At 37.2% G+C, this 19,339-nt stretch overlaps 1 protein-coding gene across 19 annotated transcripts in view; it reads left to right on the top strand.

Moving 5' to 3' along the window:
• TBC1D5 (TBC1 domain family member 5) overlaps window positions 1-19,339 on the top strand; it is a 535,839-nt gene that overhangs the window by 441,905 nt on the left and 74,595 nt on the right. For all 19 annotated transcript variants that reach the window (XM_082459259.1, XM_082459266.1, XM_082459256.1 and 16 more), the window contains one exon: window positions 3,533-3,618. In XM_082459259.1, the coding sequence (XP_082315385.1) occupies window positions 3,533-3,618 (86 nt within the window). The remainder of the gene's footprint in view (window positions 1-3,532; window positions 3,619-19,339) is intronic.

A 19,339-nucleotide genomic window follows, 5' to 3' on the forward strand; every position in this document is an offset into this window, starting at 1 on the left:
AAGAAGAGCTCCAACAGCTTGTTAACAGAGAAGGATGGAGTGGTACTTGGGAAGTTAATTAGCTGCAGTCTTGTGGAAGATTTATTTCAAGTCCATCCAGGTTGGTCTAGGAAAGGCATGGTAAACCCAGGGTGGATTGAATTTGTGATTTCTGCATTTTCATGTATAGTTATGTAAACTTCTCAGGTCATGAAACATAATTGGTATTCCTCTGTACACAGACCAATATAAGTTAGGGTATAATTACCATTTTTTCTTCTGAAGAAAAATTTCCCCAAATAAAAGAAGTGGGTTTTTTGGTTGTTTTTGTTTTTGCTTTTTTTTTTTTTTTTTAAATGCACATTGGCTTGGAAAAGCTTATAATATTTGAAATCCTGACTGTGTGAAAGTGGGTTTAAAATAATTACTAATTGTTCCAGTCCTTTGCAAAGACATACTTTTAAAGTTGTCCACATCACATGTCCTACACAATGGGAACTTACAACTGTCATTGGGTCTGGTCTTTCTTACATACAGAGTTTTATATGTGTAGAATTCTAGTGGCTCTTACATTTTAGAGGAAATTCCAGATCTATAAAAAAATAGAAATCAAAACTGTTATATTTCTGTTAAATTTTATTTGGAAAAAAATCCTTTAAAGTAAGAAAGGCAAATATTACTTTTAAAATGTTTCAATTGCATGAGGTTAGAATGCTGCTCATTTAATCTCATCTCGCTAAGGAAACCATTGCTATCATTTTGGTACATAGTTGTGTGAGAAGATATTGCTCCAAAATTTCTTGACTTTTTAAAACCTTATTCAGAAGAGACTAAACTAACTTAATTAAAAAAGAAGAATTATAGGTGAATTAAAGAACTGTCAGTACTGAATCTTAATGTATAAAAGTATGTGCCCTTTTTGAATAAGTGTCTATACCTGTTGATTTCTATAGCCACATGTTGGTTTACAGACATATCAGACATTAGTAGCTACAGCCACAGGTGGCCATTGAGCACCTGAAGTGTGGCTGGTCCAAACTGAGATGTGCTCTCAGTGTAAAATATATACTAGATTTCAAACACTTTGTACAAAAGAAAGCATGTAAAATATCTCTATTTTTTATATTGATTACATGTTAAAATGACAACATTTTAGATATACCAAATGAAACAAAATATTATTACATTTACTTTCACTCCTTTTTTCTCTTTTTTTTTTTATTGTGGTTGCTAGAACATTTTAAATTACATATGAAGCTTGCATTTGTGACCCACGTTACATTTCTGTTGGACAGTGCTGGTCTAGACCATTCATGTGTACACTTACTTCTGTTTTAGTAACAGTATCACCTTCTCAGATAGAAAACCCTATTGAATGACTTTCAACTATAACTTCTGGTTTTATTTTCTTACATTTCAAATACTATTTTTCAACATCATCTTTTGATTCTTTTTTTTCCACCCCAGTACAGCGGCACTTTAAACCGCCTCTCCTTTTCATACTAGTAAGTCTCCTAGGAATTTAAATAGGCCTCAGTGAAAGCAATACTTGAGCCTCATTCATATGTTCAAGTTAGATCATTATTCCTAATAATGGCTTTAAGTGCTTAGATAGATCAGCACTTCGTGTCTTGAATTGCTTGTCATTTCTTTATAAAGATGTTTCAAGAAATTGCTCCATGCATTCCCTTCTTTCATTGTTTTCTAGCAGAAAGGAACATAATCCTTTATTAATTTGTTGAAAGTCAGAGAAGAAAAGCCTTTTATAGTAGCGAAAACAAAATGTTTCCAGGTACTGAGAATAAAGAACAAAATTGGTTATGAGTGATAGTCCTACGAAAGTTAATTTTTAAAATAAATCATGAATGCACTGTCAGTCTGCCAGTGGCTTTGACCTCTATTTCTTTTTCCCGTTATGCTTGGGTCCAGGTTGTCATCAGCTACCAAGAGGAAACCTATGTAATTCCTAGAGAGCTAGAAGTTGCACTGTTAGACTTAATAGTATGGTAGTCATGGAAGCATCAGTTATCTTCATCAAGGCAATTCAGATTTGATTATTGTAGAACTGTGTTGAATACCAAACCAGTGGAGTAGTAGCTGGAGCTAAATCAAGGGATTGTCATTTTTGTCAGATGATTACGGCTGACTTGGAAGAGATATGAAAGGGTTGAGCTCTGTAAATATTCTCTTTTCAGCAGAAAAAGAAAAGGTCCATCATGGCCTTAAGATGCAGCTTGTTAGCTTGATGAATTTCAAACTATTTAACCTTAGCAATTATATACCCCCGCCTACATGCAAGTTTATTCGTGCCTTGGGATTATGTCTCCAAGGACTGATATCAAAGCATATTGGTAATTTTCTATTAAGATAAAATGCAGCCTTTTTATGTCTAGTTAGATCTCTCAAAGGACAGGGCATGCTCTGGTTCAAAGTCCTAATTATTAACTTGAGTTATATGTTCGGGTAAACATTGGAACACATTTACTTATAAGTTTTTAAAAACTAATGAAAAATATATATAATTTAACCTTTCAGAGATGGTGGTATTCATTTAAGTTATGCTATTAACGTGTTACATTTTTATAAACTGGAAGTGTATTTGATTAATTTTTATTTGCCTGAGGGACTTGATACTTTTAAATAATAGACATATTAAATAATAGCAACCTATTTAAATAGACACACCCAACCTATGATTCAAGGACATTTCTGCAAGTTTATAAATAATCCTAAATGCCAGAAAGTACAGTGTATTGCTGCTTTTATGAAAATGTGCATTGGTCAGTTTGCTTTTGTATTTCCACTACCTGGGCACTTATTAAACTCGTATATAAGAGTAGATGACATAGAAACTGCAAACTTCAAAAGAATTGCTGAATTCTGAAATAACGCATTCATTTTAGGAGAAGAAAGACTTGGTGTGCCATCTAGTGGGCATATATAACACTTTGGTTATCAAAAACTGAGTTTTGCTCTTCTTCAAAATGCAGCTTTCTTGACACTTTGTGTCTCCTAGGCCTTAGGCATAGATTATGCTGGTGTTAATCTCATATAATATTTCAGTTTTGTTGAAATTTTGTCTGATTGTATTTTGGAAAGGTGTATTGAGAATGGTCAAAATTATCAGAAAGAAATCTAATGAAAGGAATAAATCTATGTGAACTATGAGACAGGTAAAAACAAAATGTATTAAAACAATTTCAGTGTTTAATCAGGCTAAGATCAGTTAAGGCAAAACTTCAACAATAAAAACAAACAAACAAACAAACAAACAAAATACAGGGAGTTCCCTGGCTGTCCAGTGGTTAGGTCTTGGCACTTTCACTGCTGTGGCCCAGGTTTAATTCCTGGTCAGGGAATTAAGATCCCACAAGCCATGAGGTGCAGCCAAATTAAAAAAACAAAAAAACCCAAGCACATTAATTATTAAACTTCATTATTATACGTATTTTTTCCTGAAAGAATATAAAAACAATTGTTTCATTCTTTTATGTGTTAATGTATAATTTAAATAGCTTTATACATTTTAATTTACCGCTTTTTTTTTCTATAGAGAAATCCAAGACCAGTGACTTATCAATTCCATCCAAATTTAGATTATTACAAAGCCCGAGGAGCAGACCTCATGAATAAAAGCCGGTAAGTCCTCTTTCTCTGATGAAAGTTATAAGTCACTAAGATATTCTTGGAGATCGTCAGGAAATTTTACACATTTGCTGAAAATAATTTCCCAGATTTGAGTATACCAATGGTTAATGCATGTAATGAATCTTTGTAAAATAAATTATCTGAGTTTATTTTTAAGGCATGAGCAAAGAATATATGTTGATGTCAGTGGTAAGATGAAAAATTAAATAAATGTAATAGTACTTGTTACAGATTGAAGTACGGCAACTTTGTTTTTCTAACACTAATAAACCTGAATAAATTGTGCCTGCTTGTGCAATCTCTTTCTAGATCCTTGCTGTTGATTGAAAAGAAGCAGTTCTATAATATATGTTTAAATTATTTCAGTAACAAAATTAAAATTGGGTTTCCCAACTGTCTTTAGAACTACACAATAAGCTTATAAATGCATCTTGTGTGTGCATTTGTGATTACATACATAGAAATTTTAAGGGTCACTGTAGGAATAAAAAAACATTAAAATCCTACTTTTAAAAGAAATTAACACTGGCATAAAGGGTTGATGAACAGTTTTGTTCTTTCATAATACTATACTCAGATGTCTCAAGAGTTAACTCATCAAACCAGAACCATCTCAAATTAGAACATAATTTCAAAGTTTACTCTGGTAGACTAAAATGTTAGTCATGATAAATGCTGCAAGTTGTCCGAATTTTCTTCCTTAAGCATTTTGCCTATGTGCTAGCTTTTCTTCAGCAGAATTCCAACAACCTAAATATGCATGGTTGGAGTACACATACATGATGTGTTCTGCTCTTACTTGGAGAGTTTTTAAAAAAGACATAATTCCTGACACATCGAAACTCATCGTCTGAGGGGTGAGAAGGATTTTATAAGAAAGCAGCTAAATTTAAACTTGCATTTTGAACTCTTAGTGTAATGTTATTTTTAAATTACCCATCCTTGATTGAAGTCTGTCTCATGTTTTGAAGGGCTATGTAATTATGAGACCAGTTCTGTAGCCCATGAGGCTTCTGTGAAGCTCTTTTCTGTTTGTTCATTTCATCTGATTCTTGGTTCACAAATAAAAGGTTTTTGCCTATAGTCACTTTGTTCATTTAATTTAACAAATTTTTCTTGAGTGCCAGACTCTCAGTATTCTAGGCATTGGAGATAGTGAACAAACCAGACAAAAATCCTAGCCCTCAGGAATCTTACAGTCTAATCACTTGTATTTCCTCCCTGTCAAGTATTTAGTTTTGATATGTTTTTTAAAAAGTATATTTTAGGTACTTTCTTCATACAAGATCTTTCTAGCTGGAGTTCCTTCTTCTCTCCCCTAATATCCACCCTGCACCCCTTGCCCACCACCTCCCCCAGGTTAGTTTTCACAGGACAGCCTGTAAACTCTCAGTTTCCAGCAGATTAGATCACACTCCCACTTGAACCTCCAAAGGCTTCCTAATACCTTGCATAATCCAGTCTTCTTCCCTTGCCCCTCCCCTAGTGACCTCATCTCCTCCTCCCTCCCCTTCTCTTCCCTCTTGCTTGAGCTTGCTTGGGGCCATAGTGCTTCCCTGTTCTCCTCCTGCCTCCCCTCTTCCTTTTCAGCTTCATAATTTATGGCTCAGCACAAATATCTCACACAAGTCAAGCCTGTCTCTCTTCTCACAGTTTTTTTTTTTTAATTTTATTGACATATAGTTGATTTACAATGTTGTGTTAATTTCTGCTGTACAGCAAAGTGATTCAGTTATACATATACCTACATTTCTCTTCCATTATGGTTTATCACAGGATATTGCATATAGTTCCCTGTGCCATACGGTAAGACCTTGTTTATCCGTTCTCTGTATAATAGTTTGTGTGTGCTAATCCCAAACTCCCACTCCATCCCTCCCTTCTCCGCTCCCCCTTGGCAACCACAAGTCTGTTCTCTATGTCTGTCAGTCTGTTTCTGTTTTGTAGATAGGTTCATTTGTGTCATATTTTAGATTCCATATATAAGTGATATCATATGGTATTTGTCTTTCTATTTCTGACTTAATATCTTCTTTTTCCATTCATCTGTCGATGGACATTTAGGTTGTTTCCATGTCTTGGATATTGTAAATCATGCTGCTATGAACATAGGGGTGCATGTATCTTTTCGAATCATAGTTTTGTCTGGATATATGCCCAGGAGTGGGATTGCAGAATCATATGGTAGCTCTATTTTTAGTTTTTTGAGGAACCTCCATACTGTTCTCCATAGTGGCTGTATCAATTTACATTCCCACCAACAGTGCAAGAGGGTTCCCTTTCCTCCACATCCTCTCCAACATTTGATATTTGTAGACTTTTTGATGATGGCCGTTCTGACTGGTGTGAAGTGGTACCTCATTTTAGTTTTGATTTGCATTTCTCTAATAATTAGCAATGAGGAGCATCTTTTTATGTGCCTGTTAGCAATCCGTATGTTCACACAAGCCTCTCTTGACCTCCCTTTTGTCTTCACCTCCCTTGGTCACTCTCTACCCCGTTGCCCCCATCTTATTTTCATAGCATTCTTTACACACAGAAGCCATAGACATATGTATCATCTGTCTCCCCAACCTCCCCACTGAAGTCAAGCCCCCTGCAGGCAGATCCCTTGTCTTACTCACTACTTGAGGGCACCTGGAATAATCCTGGCTGGTGTGGGGAGGTTACTCAGTATTTGTTGTATGTATACATGATTCTATTTTTACATTTTTCAAAATCTACTTTTTTTTTTTCAAAAAAGGAAATAGACTGTACCCTTTCCTTTTCCCCCTTCATGTTTTATCTTTCTTCCATTGAGCTTTCTGTCCCAGCATTTTTCTTCTCAAAAATGTTGGTTCTGTTTTATGTATTTCCTTGTAAGCACATTGAGATTCTTATACAAAGTAACGTAAGGATGCAAGGCAGATTTCTCTTCATCACTGTTGCAATTTCAAAGCTTGAAATTGAAACTGAACCAAATAAAGTGTCATGTGTGAAGACATCACAGACCAGTAAATGAGGAAAGAAAGAGTTCAGAGATGGTACTGGGAAACTTGACAAATCTTTTGAAAAGGTATCAACTTATAAACTTAACACAGACCAAAATAAACTCTGAGCTAATCAAAGTTCACTCAAACAAGCAAACATAGAAATAAAACACAAATGTCTATCTGACCTCTAGTTACTAGACTTTTTAGCCTTAAAAGTAATGGAAGAAATCACAAAGGGAAGGACTGGTGGATTTTACTACACAACTGTTTTTAAGTAGATGTCAAAAACAAAATAAACTGAATCAAAAAGGAAACAGAAAATTGGTAAAATATTTGTAGTATAAATGACTGGCAAACAATAATATCATTAATGTATAGAAACTTACACAGTTCAGTAAGAAACACAAGATCTGTTTCAGGGGCCATCACATCTCCTGCCATACTCTTCTCTGCCCAGAGGATCTCAGCCCAGGTTCATTGCTTTACATTCCATTTATGACTAAAGGGTCCTTCACTTATATCTTCCGTCTGACCTCTTCCCTTGAACTCCAGACTCACATGCTCCAAACTAAACTCTTGATTCCACCTCCACACACCTGTTGTTCCCCCAGTGATTCTGCATCACAATGAATGTCATGACCCAGTTGATCAAGCCTTAGAATTGCCTTTAACTCTTCTTTTTCTCTGACATCACACATCAAGTGCATCAGCAACTCCTGTTCAGACTATATCCTGAACTAAGCCACTTTCCTCTCTCTGCAGTGGTGGCACCAAGTCACGTGGCCTTGCCCATTTCACCCCCACGGTCTCCTAACTCATCTCCCTGTGCAAGTCCGATCATATCACTCTTCTGCTCAGAGCCCTTCCGTGGCTTCCCAAAACATTTGGGGTCAAATCCAAAGCCTTTTCAGTGGTCTGCAAGGCAGGCCCTACATGATCCGGCTCCTGTCTCTCCAGCCCCACCACCCTGCTCTCTTGTTCACTGGACTCCAGCCACACCAGACTGCTTACCATCCCTCCAGCTCTCGAACAAGTTCCCACTTCAGGAGCTTTGAGCTTGCTTTTCCCCGTGTCTGGGTTCTTCCCCAAGAATCCACATGGCACACTTACTGCTCAGTCTGTGTTCAAATATCGTCTCTTCAGAGAACCTCTCTTCGACTGCCCTGTCTAAAATAATGGACCACTTCACTCTGTCCCTTTAATTTGCTTTGTTATTGTTTTTGTGGGTTTTTTTTTAAATAGCTGAAATGGTATTTTTAGTTTTTTATTCAAAAATTGTATTCAGCTTTTTGGTTTGTTTTTATAGTTTGTTTCTTGCATTGAAATGTAAACTCTGCATGTTTGTCTTGTTAACTGTCGTATCCTCAGCACCTAAAATAGTGCCTAGAATATAGTAGGCACTCAATGAAAGAAGGATTGCAAACAGCAAATAAACATTTAAAAAGCTGTTCAAACTCATAATTAATCAAAGAAATGCATAATTAATTAAAACACCTATGAAGCACCGTTTTTCACCTTTCAAATTAGCAAATTAAAAATAAACGAGGCAGAGATGAATAAATCATCACGATCTACTGTACGGCCTAGGCCCATAGTTAATAATACTATATTGTGTACTTAAAATTTGCTAAGCGAGTAGATCTTAAGTGTTCTTATCACAAAAAATAAAATAAATAAAAATAGTAGTGATAAAGAGGGTGTGAGGAAACTTTTGGGGGTGATGGATAGGTTTATGGCATAGATTGTGGTGATAGTTTCACAGATGTGTACTTATCTCCAAACTTATCAAGTTGTACACATTAAATAGGTACAGCCGTTGTATGTCCATTATACCTCAATAAAGTGGTTTTGAATGAATGAATGAATGGGCAAGCTAGCACCGGTGAAGGTGCATGGATATCCTTAGTCACCAATATAGGGAGTGTAAGTTGAGACAAGCTTGGTAGTCTTGCCAAATAGTACTCCCAATTCTGTCTGTAGCCCTTATAACTACCACATTATTCCCCAGAGGTTTGTTTATCGTGCCACTACTTTATCCATGATCAGAAACTATTGTAGCTGCAAAACCCTTGGGAAAGTCCCCCTTTAGCTATTTAATGCCTAAGATGCTTTTACCAGGCTGGACCCTTCAGCCATAATTAGCCTTGCAACTACTTTCTTAGCTGTAGAGAGGCTATTAAAGAGTTAATGGCTGAGTAATATTCCATTGTATATATGTGCCACATCTTCTTTATCCATTACTCAGCCATAAAAAGAAATGAAATGGAGGTATTTGTAATGAGGTGGATGGAGTTAGAGTCTGTCATACAGAGTGAAGTAAGTCAGAAAGAGAAAAACAAATACAGTATGCTAACACATATATACGGAATCTAAGGGGAAAAAAAAAAAAAAAAAAAAAAAAGGCCATGAAGAACCTAGTGGCAAGACGGGAATAAAGACACAGACCTACTAGAGAATGGACTTGAGGATATGGGGAGGGGGTGGGGTGAGATGTGACAGGGTAAGAGAGTGTCATGGACATATATACACTACCAAATGTAAAATAGATAACTAGTGGGAAGCAGCCGCATAGCACAGGGAGATCAGCTCGGTGCTTTGTGACCATCTAGAGGGATGGGATGGGGAGGGTGGGAGGGAGGGAGATGCAAGAGGGAAGAGAAATGGGAACATATTGTATATGTATAACTGATTCACTTTGTTATAAAGCAGAAGCTAACACACCATTGTAAGGCAATTATACTTCAATAAAGATGTTAAAAAAAAAAAAAAAAAAAGAGTTAATGCATTGGGACTGTCATTGAGCAGCGAGACAGGTAGTGGGGATGGTCTAGAGGGAATATATATCCTCATGGGGGAACCCCGAGCAGTGATCAGTTAGCAGAGGACAGACAAGAGGCAGGCAGACACCTGGAAAGCAGGGAGCTAATACTTGCTACGTCTATGGCAATGGACTTCTATTTGTGTTGCTTATCCAAATGAGGGATGAGGATGCAGAGATGACATGTGATTTTGAGATAAGAATATCTCTAGAAATCAAGAAGCCTGATTTCTCTTCTCTGCTTTACCATGGATTGCTATAATTAAGTCTTTAAACGCAAGTGCCTAGGTATTTTAGTGGTAGATTTTCCATTACGTGTGTGGGTAATATTCACTGTGCTCTGATTTTACTTACTTGCAAATTTCTCTTTAAAAATGGGAATTGACATTTTCTTATTCATTCAATATTTGCGCTCAGAACAATAATTTAACACTCAAATCCTGCTCCAATTTTGTCCTTAAATAACCATAAATTGCTGCTATATATATTAAAAAAAAAAAAAAAAAGCACATCTAAATTGTGACCGGTCTTCAGAAAGACCCATCTAATTTACTCAGGAATCTATGACCACTGAAATGCCCAATTGAGAAGTCATGGAACAGAATTTCATAGTTTTTAAATACTGCAACCTCTTATAGTAAGAGTAGAATCTCATACCTTCTTTATTCCAGAACATTCATGGACTTTCTGTTTTGAAAATGACACAACACAATTTCTCAGAAAGTGTAGTTTTTATCTGCTCTTCAGAGGTGATGAAATAATCACACCTGAGCTGTCAGCAGTGACTCAAGGCCACGTGTCACTTTATCTAGTGGTGCCTTTTTACAGACTCCACAACTATAGGTCTTTTAACTTGCTTAAGCAATTTCATATCACCAAAGTTAGATATTTTGCTTGATTAAATGAGGCCTTGGTAGAGATGGAAGAAACCAACCTCAGTTCCTGATCTGCCCACTCACCAGATCAGCAATAGCATTCTCTGTGCTAATATTCCCAGCTTTCCTCTGCCTTGTGTCAGAGCTTAAACAACTTAACTGATACCAATAATGAAAGATTCCAGAATTAGAATTCTGGCAGGTAGACCCTCTACAAAAGGCCCCTTGTCAGGATCCCTGCATGGGATCCAGCAGGAAACCAGGGAAAGATGATTCTAATAAGCGTGTTCGCTGGGCTTTGAAGATGTTCTCCACATTCCTCAGCTGGGCTCCAGGTGACGAAGTAGTGATGGCGTCCGGTCCATTTTTACCCCAAGAATGCCTGATGGCCAATAATTTTCCATCTCTCCTTGGGATCAGGATCTGCCTCAGCTTAGGAGTGTTCTTCTCAGGACCTGGCCTAACAAGAATGTCCTAGAAAGTGCATGATCCCAGGAAGCTCAGGAATTCTTCTACCGGTTGTCATCTTATGCTAGAATTTGAGCTTTGTGAGAACAGGGACCACATCTGCCTCTGTCATTACTCTTTCCTCAGTACCTGGCACAGAGAACACATTCAAATACTGGTGAAATGATTGAATGCTTTCTAGCCTCATTTATAGAGTAACCATATGGATGTCAGGGACTGAATCCTAGAATCTTCATATTGTCAGGGCCTAGCACAGTACCTGGCACTGTTTCTGGTATTCAGTGTGTACTTAGTTTAATGACTGAATAAATAAATACTGTTTTGAATACCTAAAAGGCATTGTAAAATTCTTCTGGCCAATTTCCATTTTATATGGTCCACAAGAATTTTTAAAGTAGGCTTTATTATATTTACTCAGAAGTATTTTATTGCTAAAATATGGTAAAGAAATAATATGCTAATGATATTTCCCAAGGCATGAAGCCAAGAAGTCCATGGTTATAGTTCATTAGTAGTTAACTGGCTAATCAGAATTTTAAAGGACACTGATTTCTATATAAATGTAATTTTTTGATATTTTTGTGCTCAAATAAGAGTTTGTGCTATAAACACTTCTATGTCTGAAATGCCCTTTCTCTTGTATCAAAGAGAGTTGTTAATTCCTAACCAATTTAGGTAAATTGGTAACACTATCTCCTGTTTAGGGCAGAGTAAATAAATCTTTCTCCTGTTTTAAAAAATGTAAGTGTGATTTGTACACAAAACACAGATCTTAAGTGTTCAGTCTGATGAGTTTTGACAGCTGTGTATACCCCCTGTAACCACCATCTAAAACAATACATCTGGAGTGAACATTTCTTTCACCCGAGAATTCCCTCGTGTCCCTTTACGGTCAATGCCAACCCTTCATCCCAAGGCAACCACTGTCTGATTTCTATTACCTTATATTAGTTTTGCCTTTTCTTGAGCTTCCCATAAACAGAGCCACACAGTATGCACTCTTTTTGGTCTAGCTTTTCTCATTCAGAATAATGTTTTTGCAATTCATGCGTGTTGTTGCATGTATCAGTAGTTTCTTCCTTTAGACTGTTGAGTTGTATTCCACTATACGATGTATCACAAGTTGTTTATCTATTCTCTTGTTGATAGATACTGGGTTATTTCCAGATTTGGGGTGTTATGAACAAGACTGCTAAGAGCATTCTTGTACAGCTGTTTTGATGTTTTTGTTTGTTTTTGGTTTTGGTGTTTATCTTTCCCTTGGGTAAACACTTAGAAATTCAATTGTCCTAATGGATAGATCTATGTTTAACTATATAAGAAACTACAAACTGTTTTACAAAGTAATTTTACCTTTTTCCACTCTCATCAGGAATATATGGGGGTTCTAACTGCTGTTCATCTTTGCCAACATTCGCTACTGTCAGTCTTTCTGATTTTATCTATTCTAGTTGGTGTGAAAATGGTATCTCATTGTGTTTTAATTTGCATTTTCCTGGGCATCTTTTCATAGCATATTGGTGATTTGTATATCTTCTTTTGTGAACTGTCCAGGTAGTTTGCCTGTGTTTAATGGGTTGTTTGTCTTTTTGTTCTTGATTTGTAAGAATTCTTTATATATTCTGGATAGGAGTCTTTGTCAGATAAATGTACTGCAAATATTATCCTCCCCCAGTATGTGGCTTGCCTGTTCATTTTCTTAGTGATATCTTTTGATGAGCAGAAAATTATTATTTCAGTGAAGTTTCTTTTACCAGTTTTTTTCTTCTATGGCTAGTGCATTTTATTTTCCTATTGAAGAAATCTCCTATCTAAGACTCACCTTAGTCTTCATTGTTGAGGGTCCTTAAGACCACGCTCGGCTTCGATGGTTCACTAGAAGGACTCACAGAACTCAGAAAAGCTGATAGACTCATGTTTATAGTGTACTGTGGCAAAAGAATATAGATTAGAATCAGGAAGGGAAAAAGGTTGGTGTTGTCGACTGAAAAAATGCACAGCCTAAAAGCTGAGGGTTATGTTTTATTCGGCGGACTTTCTGAGGTCTTCCAGCCAGGGAGACAGGACTCTCAGATCACTCTGAGGGACTGCTCTGAAGAGGCAAGGGGGGAGCCAGGATATACAGTAGTTTTTGCAACAAATACCAGGTAGTCGGAACATCAAAAGTTTACTGTTAATTAAAGAAAACCAGACATCTCACGTTAAAGAACGTAGCGCTTTTCTATGTATGGGAAGATGCAAGAGTCTGGGTTCACTGAAATCATTGCTTTGATATGCACCTCAGCTACCTGGGGCCAGCATCCTGTGCTTTCTCATCCAGGGTCTCCTCAGGGTGCACCGTCGGGGTGGCTGCAGCAGTTGACTGCTAGATGATGGGCATTTGGTTTCCATCCTGAGTTTCCTCAGGGCTCACCATTGGGGAGGCTATAATGTGATGGCTTGATGGCTACAGCATCCTTTGTTTACTGATATGACAGGCAACATTTTTCACTCACAGTCTAAGAGAAACCAGGTACAACTTTCCAGGTGTCCACTCCCAGTGGAGTGCTTAAATCTCCTGGGAACCATGTAGGGCAACACATGTGAAGTGTCACCAACCAGGGAAGCTCACGCAGGACTTGGTGACCCCAAGGTTTGTTATTAGAGGTCAGTCATGTAGTCATGAAGCAACCATGTGACTAACATTAGCTACTCCATCTCCAGTTCCCTCCAGAGGTCAGACTGATATACTGTGGCAGGGGCCCAGGTTGAACAAAAACAGACTTTTACCATAAATCTGATTGTTAGCATAAACTTTGCTGTGGCTCAAGGCCCCAGGTCTACAAAGACACTTTTATCAGGCAGGATATTCCAAGGGCTAGAGGTTATCTCCCAGTTGCCCCTTGAGGGCCAGTCCTAAACAACTTTGGAGTGTGCAGGATTTGGGCAGTCCAGGCCCGCTTAGTTAGCCCTTTACTGTACAGTCTCAAAGATATTCTGTATTCTTCTAAAAGCTCTGTGGTTCTAACATTTGTATTAAATCTGTGGTCCACGTCAAATTAATGTCTGTGTGTGGAGTGAGGTAAAAATTAAAGTCCATCTTTTTCCATAGAAGTATCCAGCAGTTCAGTACCACTTGTTTAAAAGTCTTTCCTTTCCCCGTTGAATTAAACTGGATCCTTGGTTGAAAATCAATTGATTATATAGATATGAGCCAATTTCTGGACCTTCTATCCTTTCTCTAGTACCACACTAGCTTAATTATGTAGCTTTATAGCAAGTCTTGATTTTAAATAGCCTGAATCCTCCAACATTATTCTTTTTTCATTATTTTGGCTATTCTAGGTTCTTTGCATTTCCTTATAAATTTTAGAATCTACATGTCAATTTCTATAAAAATTATTGGGATTTTGGTTGGAATTACATTGAATCTATAGATCAATTTGGAAAGAACTGATACCTTAATATTATTGAATTATCTAATCCATGAACATGGACTATCTCTTCATTCAATTAGTCTTCTTCACATTCTCTCAGTAGTGTTTTATAGTTTTTAGTGCAGAAGTCTTGTATATTTTTTTTTCAATTGAGAGAAAATAAATTCCTCTTTTTTTCTGCATCTAACCTGTTCCCTTCCGTGGCTGTACTTTTTTTAATGCGACTGTTTCCTTGGACTTTTATGTGCATGCACACATTTATCTTTATTGGCTCCCATACCTCCTTCCTTAAAATTCTAAAAGTTGATTCTTGGTAAATGTTAAGTACAGCTGCTTGTGATTTTTTTTTAAATTGTGAAGATATATAGTGATTCTCAAAGTGAAGGTAGGGAGGTGAAGAGGGCAAAACTCCCCATCAGGTGGGCATCTCAGAATTGTTTCCTCTTCCATTCTGATGTATTTCCCTAGGCCAGAGACTCACATGAGCCACGGTTAATGGGAGAGATTTGTATCCCTCTCAGATACTGGCTCAGAAAATAAATTAGTTGAAAACCACCACTCTAGAAACCTCAAAATTTATTCCTACAGATATGTCTTGAGGAGTTTATCTCATGATTTTATACAACCACGATTAATGCGTAATTGCTAATTATTTGTTATATTAAACAAATATTACAAATTGTGTTCAGACCCAATTAGGTGAGCCCCACAGTCTAGCTTATATCCACCCTCTCATGAGGGCTAGCTTTTCTATCCCTAACAAGCACTCCTTTTGCTTCACATAGCAGTCACAAAGATTTACATGCCACACGCAAAATAAACAGGGTCTTTATAGATGAAAGGAAACATGTTTCACTTGAAAGGCAGATTCCTAAGGAATAAGTAATAGCAAACTAACTTTTATCACATAGTTTTTATAAAGGCCTATAAAATCTTGAGTTTCTTGAGATGTGGAGAGTGTTCATTTTCTAAGATAATAGGAACCTCACAATATGGCAAACAAATTAGAATTAGTTACAGATGTCTTTCATTGAAGCAAATTCGATACACTCAACCTTAAAGGTAAAGAATTAAGAAAGTTGGAAACCAATTCATTTTATAGAATTTGAGACCTTCAGCTTAGAGAATTTGTGAGAAGTACCTCATGAACGTTAGCTCAAATGTTAGAATCATTTGGAAAAGTATTGTTTTGCAACCATGACAACTGTTTTAAATTTCCAAATAAAAGATAGATGTATATAATAAGGATTCTGAAAGAGGGAAATATGAATCATAACCCATTCAGGGTACGTCAATAATGACAGACTAGAAAATTACAGAGATGCAAAGAGAATATTTTTTCTATCCAAAATCCAAAGTCACATATTTATATTTACTTTTTCCAGCTACTCCTTGCACTTAAGAAGATAATTTTAAAGTAAGTTATATGTTTTTATGATGGAAAAAAGCATAGGTAGGATGAGGTGAGAGTATGATAGAAAGAAAAGGAGATTTTGATGGAAGCAAAAGGAAAAGAATAGAGCAAAAAGGCCTCAGAGGGAAGATGAACCTAGAGGAGGAAGGAGAGGCAAAAAGAACAGAATAGAAACTGAGGGTGGAAATAAGGAGGCAGGGCAGACAGGTAGGCCCCTGAGTTTGAGATGGGTTTGGTCAGCATCCCTCAAGGGCCCACACTATCATGCAGGCCTCTTTTTGGTCCTGTAATCTTAGCAGGATAGTGAATGTGATGGTCGAAGCCATTTGGCTCAGCTGATCACAGGCTGTCAGAGTCAGAAGGGGCTTTCACTGAACCCTGCCGCTCACCCATGCCAGGGCCAGGGAGCCTGTGTGTCTGAAAATGATTTTCTAATCTCTACTTACACAGTTCCAGAAACGGAGCTCTTACTATTTTAAATTGAGCCTGTGAAGCCACTAGAAAGGATTTCCTGTGTCATAGCCTTTTAACTGTCTTCTGTTACTCTCTGTAACTTTTGTAAACTTATTTTTTAAAGCCACGCGAAGAAGCGCTGCTTTCCCTCATGGCAGCTCTCACAGTATTGGAGGACTTGCTTCCCTGCTTTTTTAGCCATTTCTCTTCCAGCGTAATTTTCATACCTCCCTACTGTTCTACTCCATTTTATAGACACAAAATTCAGTTCTGCCAGAAATTAATGCATCACCAAAACAGTCTGCCATGATTGTACAGTTAGTTACCTCCTGCAGTGTAGACAGTCAGCTAGTATTTCTAGCCACATATTATATTTACTATTAAAGGAAAATGTGTTTCCTATAAGAGGATAATATATACTTACTATATATAGGTACCATATTTACTTTTGAGGGATAATTTCGCAGGGTACAGAATTCTAGGTTGGTGGTTTTTTCTCTCAACACTTTACATATTCACTGCACTCTCTTCCTGCATACGTGGTTTCTGAGGATAATTAGAATGTGGTTCTTATTTTTGCTCCTCTATAGGTAAGCTGTTTTTTTTCCTCTGGCTTCTTTCAGGATTTTTTTTTTTTTCTGTGATTTTCCATAGTTTAAAAATGATATGACTAAGTATAGTTGATTTTTGGCAATTTTTTTGCCTGGTGTTCTCTGAGCTTCCTGGATCTTTGGTTTGTTGTCTGACATTAATTTGGGAAATTCTCAGTCATTGTTGTTTCAAATATTTCTTCTGTTCCTTTCTCTCTTTCTTCTCCTTCTGGTGTTCCCATTATGTGAATGTTACATCTTTTAGGGTTGTCCCACAGTTCTTGGATATTCTGTTCTGCTTTTTCTGTCTTTCTGTTTGCTTGGGGAATTTCTATTGAAATATCCTCAACCTCAGAGATTCTTTCCTCAGCCATGTCCATCAATAATATCCCATCAAAGACATTCTTTGTTTATGTTACAGTATTTTTGATCTCTGTCATTTCTTTTTTTTTTTTCTTAGAATTTCCTCCTCTCTGCTTATATTTCCTATCTGTTCTTGCATGCTGTATACTTTATTCCTTAGAGTCTTCAGCATTTTAATTATAGTGATTTTAAATTTCCAGTTTGATAATTCCAACATCCCTGCTATATCTGAGTCTGGTTCTGAAGCTTGGTCGCTCTCTCTCTTCAAACTATGCTTTTTGCTTTTTTAGTACGTCTTTTAATTTTTTTTTTTTTTTATAGTTGGACACGTTGTACTGGGTAAAAGGAACTCCAGAAATAGGCCTTTAGTAATGTGGTGATAAGGTGTGGAGGAAAGGAAGCATTCTGTGGTCCTATGATTAGGTCTCAGTCTTTTAGTGAGCCTGGGCTTCCAGACTGTGAACTTGACACATGCCTCTCAGCTGCAGCCCCCACCAACGTCGGGTGGAACAGGATGGCTAGAGGGGACTGTGGTTGGGTACTTGCCTTCGCCCAGGTCAGTTAGGCTCGGCAAAAAACCCTGTAGCTTGGACTCTGGTTAAATATTTCTCCTGAGGGCAGACCGTTTGAGAAGAACAAGATGCTCTGGTGTATTTCAAATCGTTCCTTTTCCTTCCTCTACCCCTGCCAGAAGCACAATTTTTCTCCCATATTTACCATGAGAACCTGGTAGAGCTCCAGGAGGTAAAGCTCGCTGAAGTTTGGGCTGCCCCTCCACCCTCCTGACTGGGTCCCCTTGGAGATTTTAACTCTCAAGTTTGTCCACACTGAGCTTCTAGCAATTCAGCCACAGTTCCAATTTCCCTACCCCAGCACTGGTTCCTGTGGGTTTCTGCTCTGGTAGGTCGTGATCCTCTGTATTCACTCGTCACTCTCTCCAATCTGGGGGACAGCAGTTTGCCCTTTGACCTCACTTCTCTTATGGATCTAAGAAAAAAATGTTGATTTTTTTTTTTTTTCAGTTCAGCTTTTTACTTGTTAGGACAGCAGTTTGCCCTTTGACCTCACTTCTCTTACGAATCTAAGAAAAAATGTTGATTTTTTTTTCAGTTTGTTCAGCTTTTTACTTGTTGTTAGGACAGTGTAAAGACTTCCAAGCCTTTTACACACTGGTCTGGAAACCCAGAAGTTCACTCGTCTAGAATTAATGCAGCCCAAGAATCTTATTTTTCTCCTGCAACATCATTATGGGCTCAGATTAGCCTTGTAGACCAGACCAAAACATTCATGTTTGAGAGCTTGACTTTTTTTTTTTTTTTAATATGAACTCACGTTAATCCATGCCTCCCTATTCTATCTGTAATGAGCAGTTGTCAAAAGTTTTAACCTAAGTGCATAAGCTTTTATTTATCTTCATTAAATTTTATCTGTCTCATTTATTTCTCATGCTACCCTGTTGAGAGTATTTTAAATTTTGATTATTTTCTCTGATGTATTGGGTACCTCTGCAGCTTTTGGTCTAAAATTCATAAGCCCATGTTCTCTTTCTTCAAGTCTTAAAACTATTGGATATTCTATCTCAAAGGGACACAAAATATCATATAACTCAGCCCCCATGGTTTAAAGATAAGGAAACTAAGGTCCAGACAACAGGCTAAATAACTCTTCCAAGTTACGTAACTCAGTGACAGAAGATTATGACCTTAAAAAAAAAGGACTGGTGAGGAGGTCTGTGAACCAAGTCTGAGACACATGTCACCAGAGGGGTGCTAGAACATTCAGCGGTACACGTGAGGTACAGTTGTTCAGCTGTAACTAAGCGTGTATTACCCTCCATTATATCCACTGCACCTTGATAAAATCCAGCAGAGGTCAACGCTTCAGATAAGAAACAAAGTTGTCTTAGAATGATTTTTTTTTAGTGAACAAGACTGGCTACTTGTAATAAACTCAACCATTTCCAAGTAATTAGTAAAAATATTTGTATAAACCAGTCTATTTTACAGTTTGGTTTCCACAGTCCTTTTGAAAAATCAGAATATTTCCCCACTTCCATTCTTCTGATATTTCTATTTTTATTTAATAAAACAAAATGAGTAATATACTTAAGACAAACCCAACTGTCTAAAATTTTAAATGTATCTAAATAACAATTGAATCAACAGACTATTTGAAAATGTGGGGGAAAATCTTTGATGCAATTGCTTTATTTTTTTTAAATATTTATTTATTTTATTTATTTACTTGGTTGTGCTGGGTCTTAGTTGCAGCAGGCGGGCTCCTTAGTTGTGGCTCACCGGCTCCATAGTTGTGGCATGCAAACTCTTAGTTGTGGCATGCATG

Source organism: Balaenoptera physalus (assembly GCF_965194825.1).
Source record: "Balaenoptera physalus genome assembly, chromosome: 4".
Lineage (NCBI taxonomy): Eukaryota > Metazoa > Chordata > Mammalia > Artiodactyla > Balaenopteridae > Balaenoptera > Balaenoptera physalus.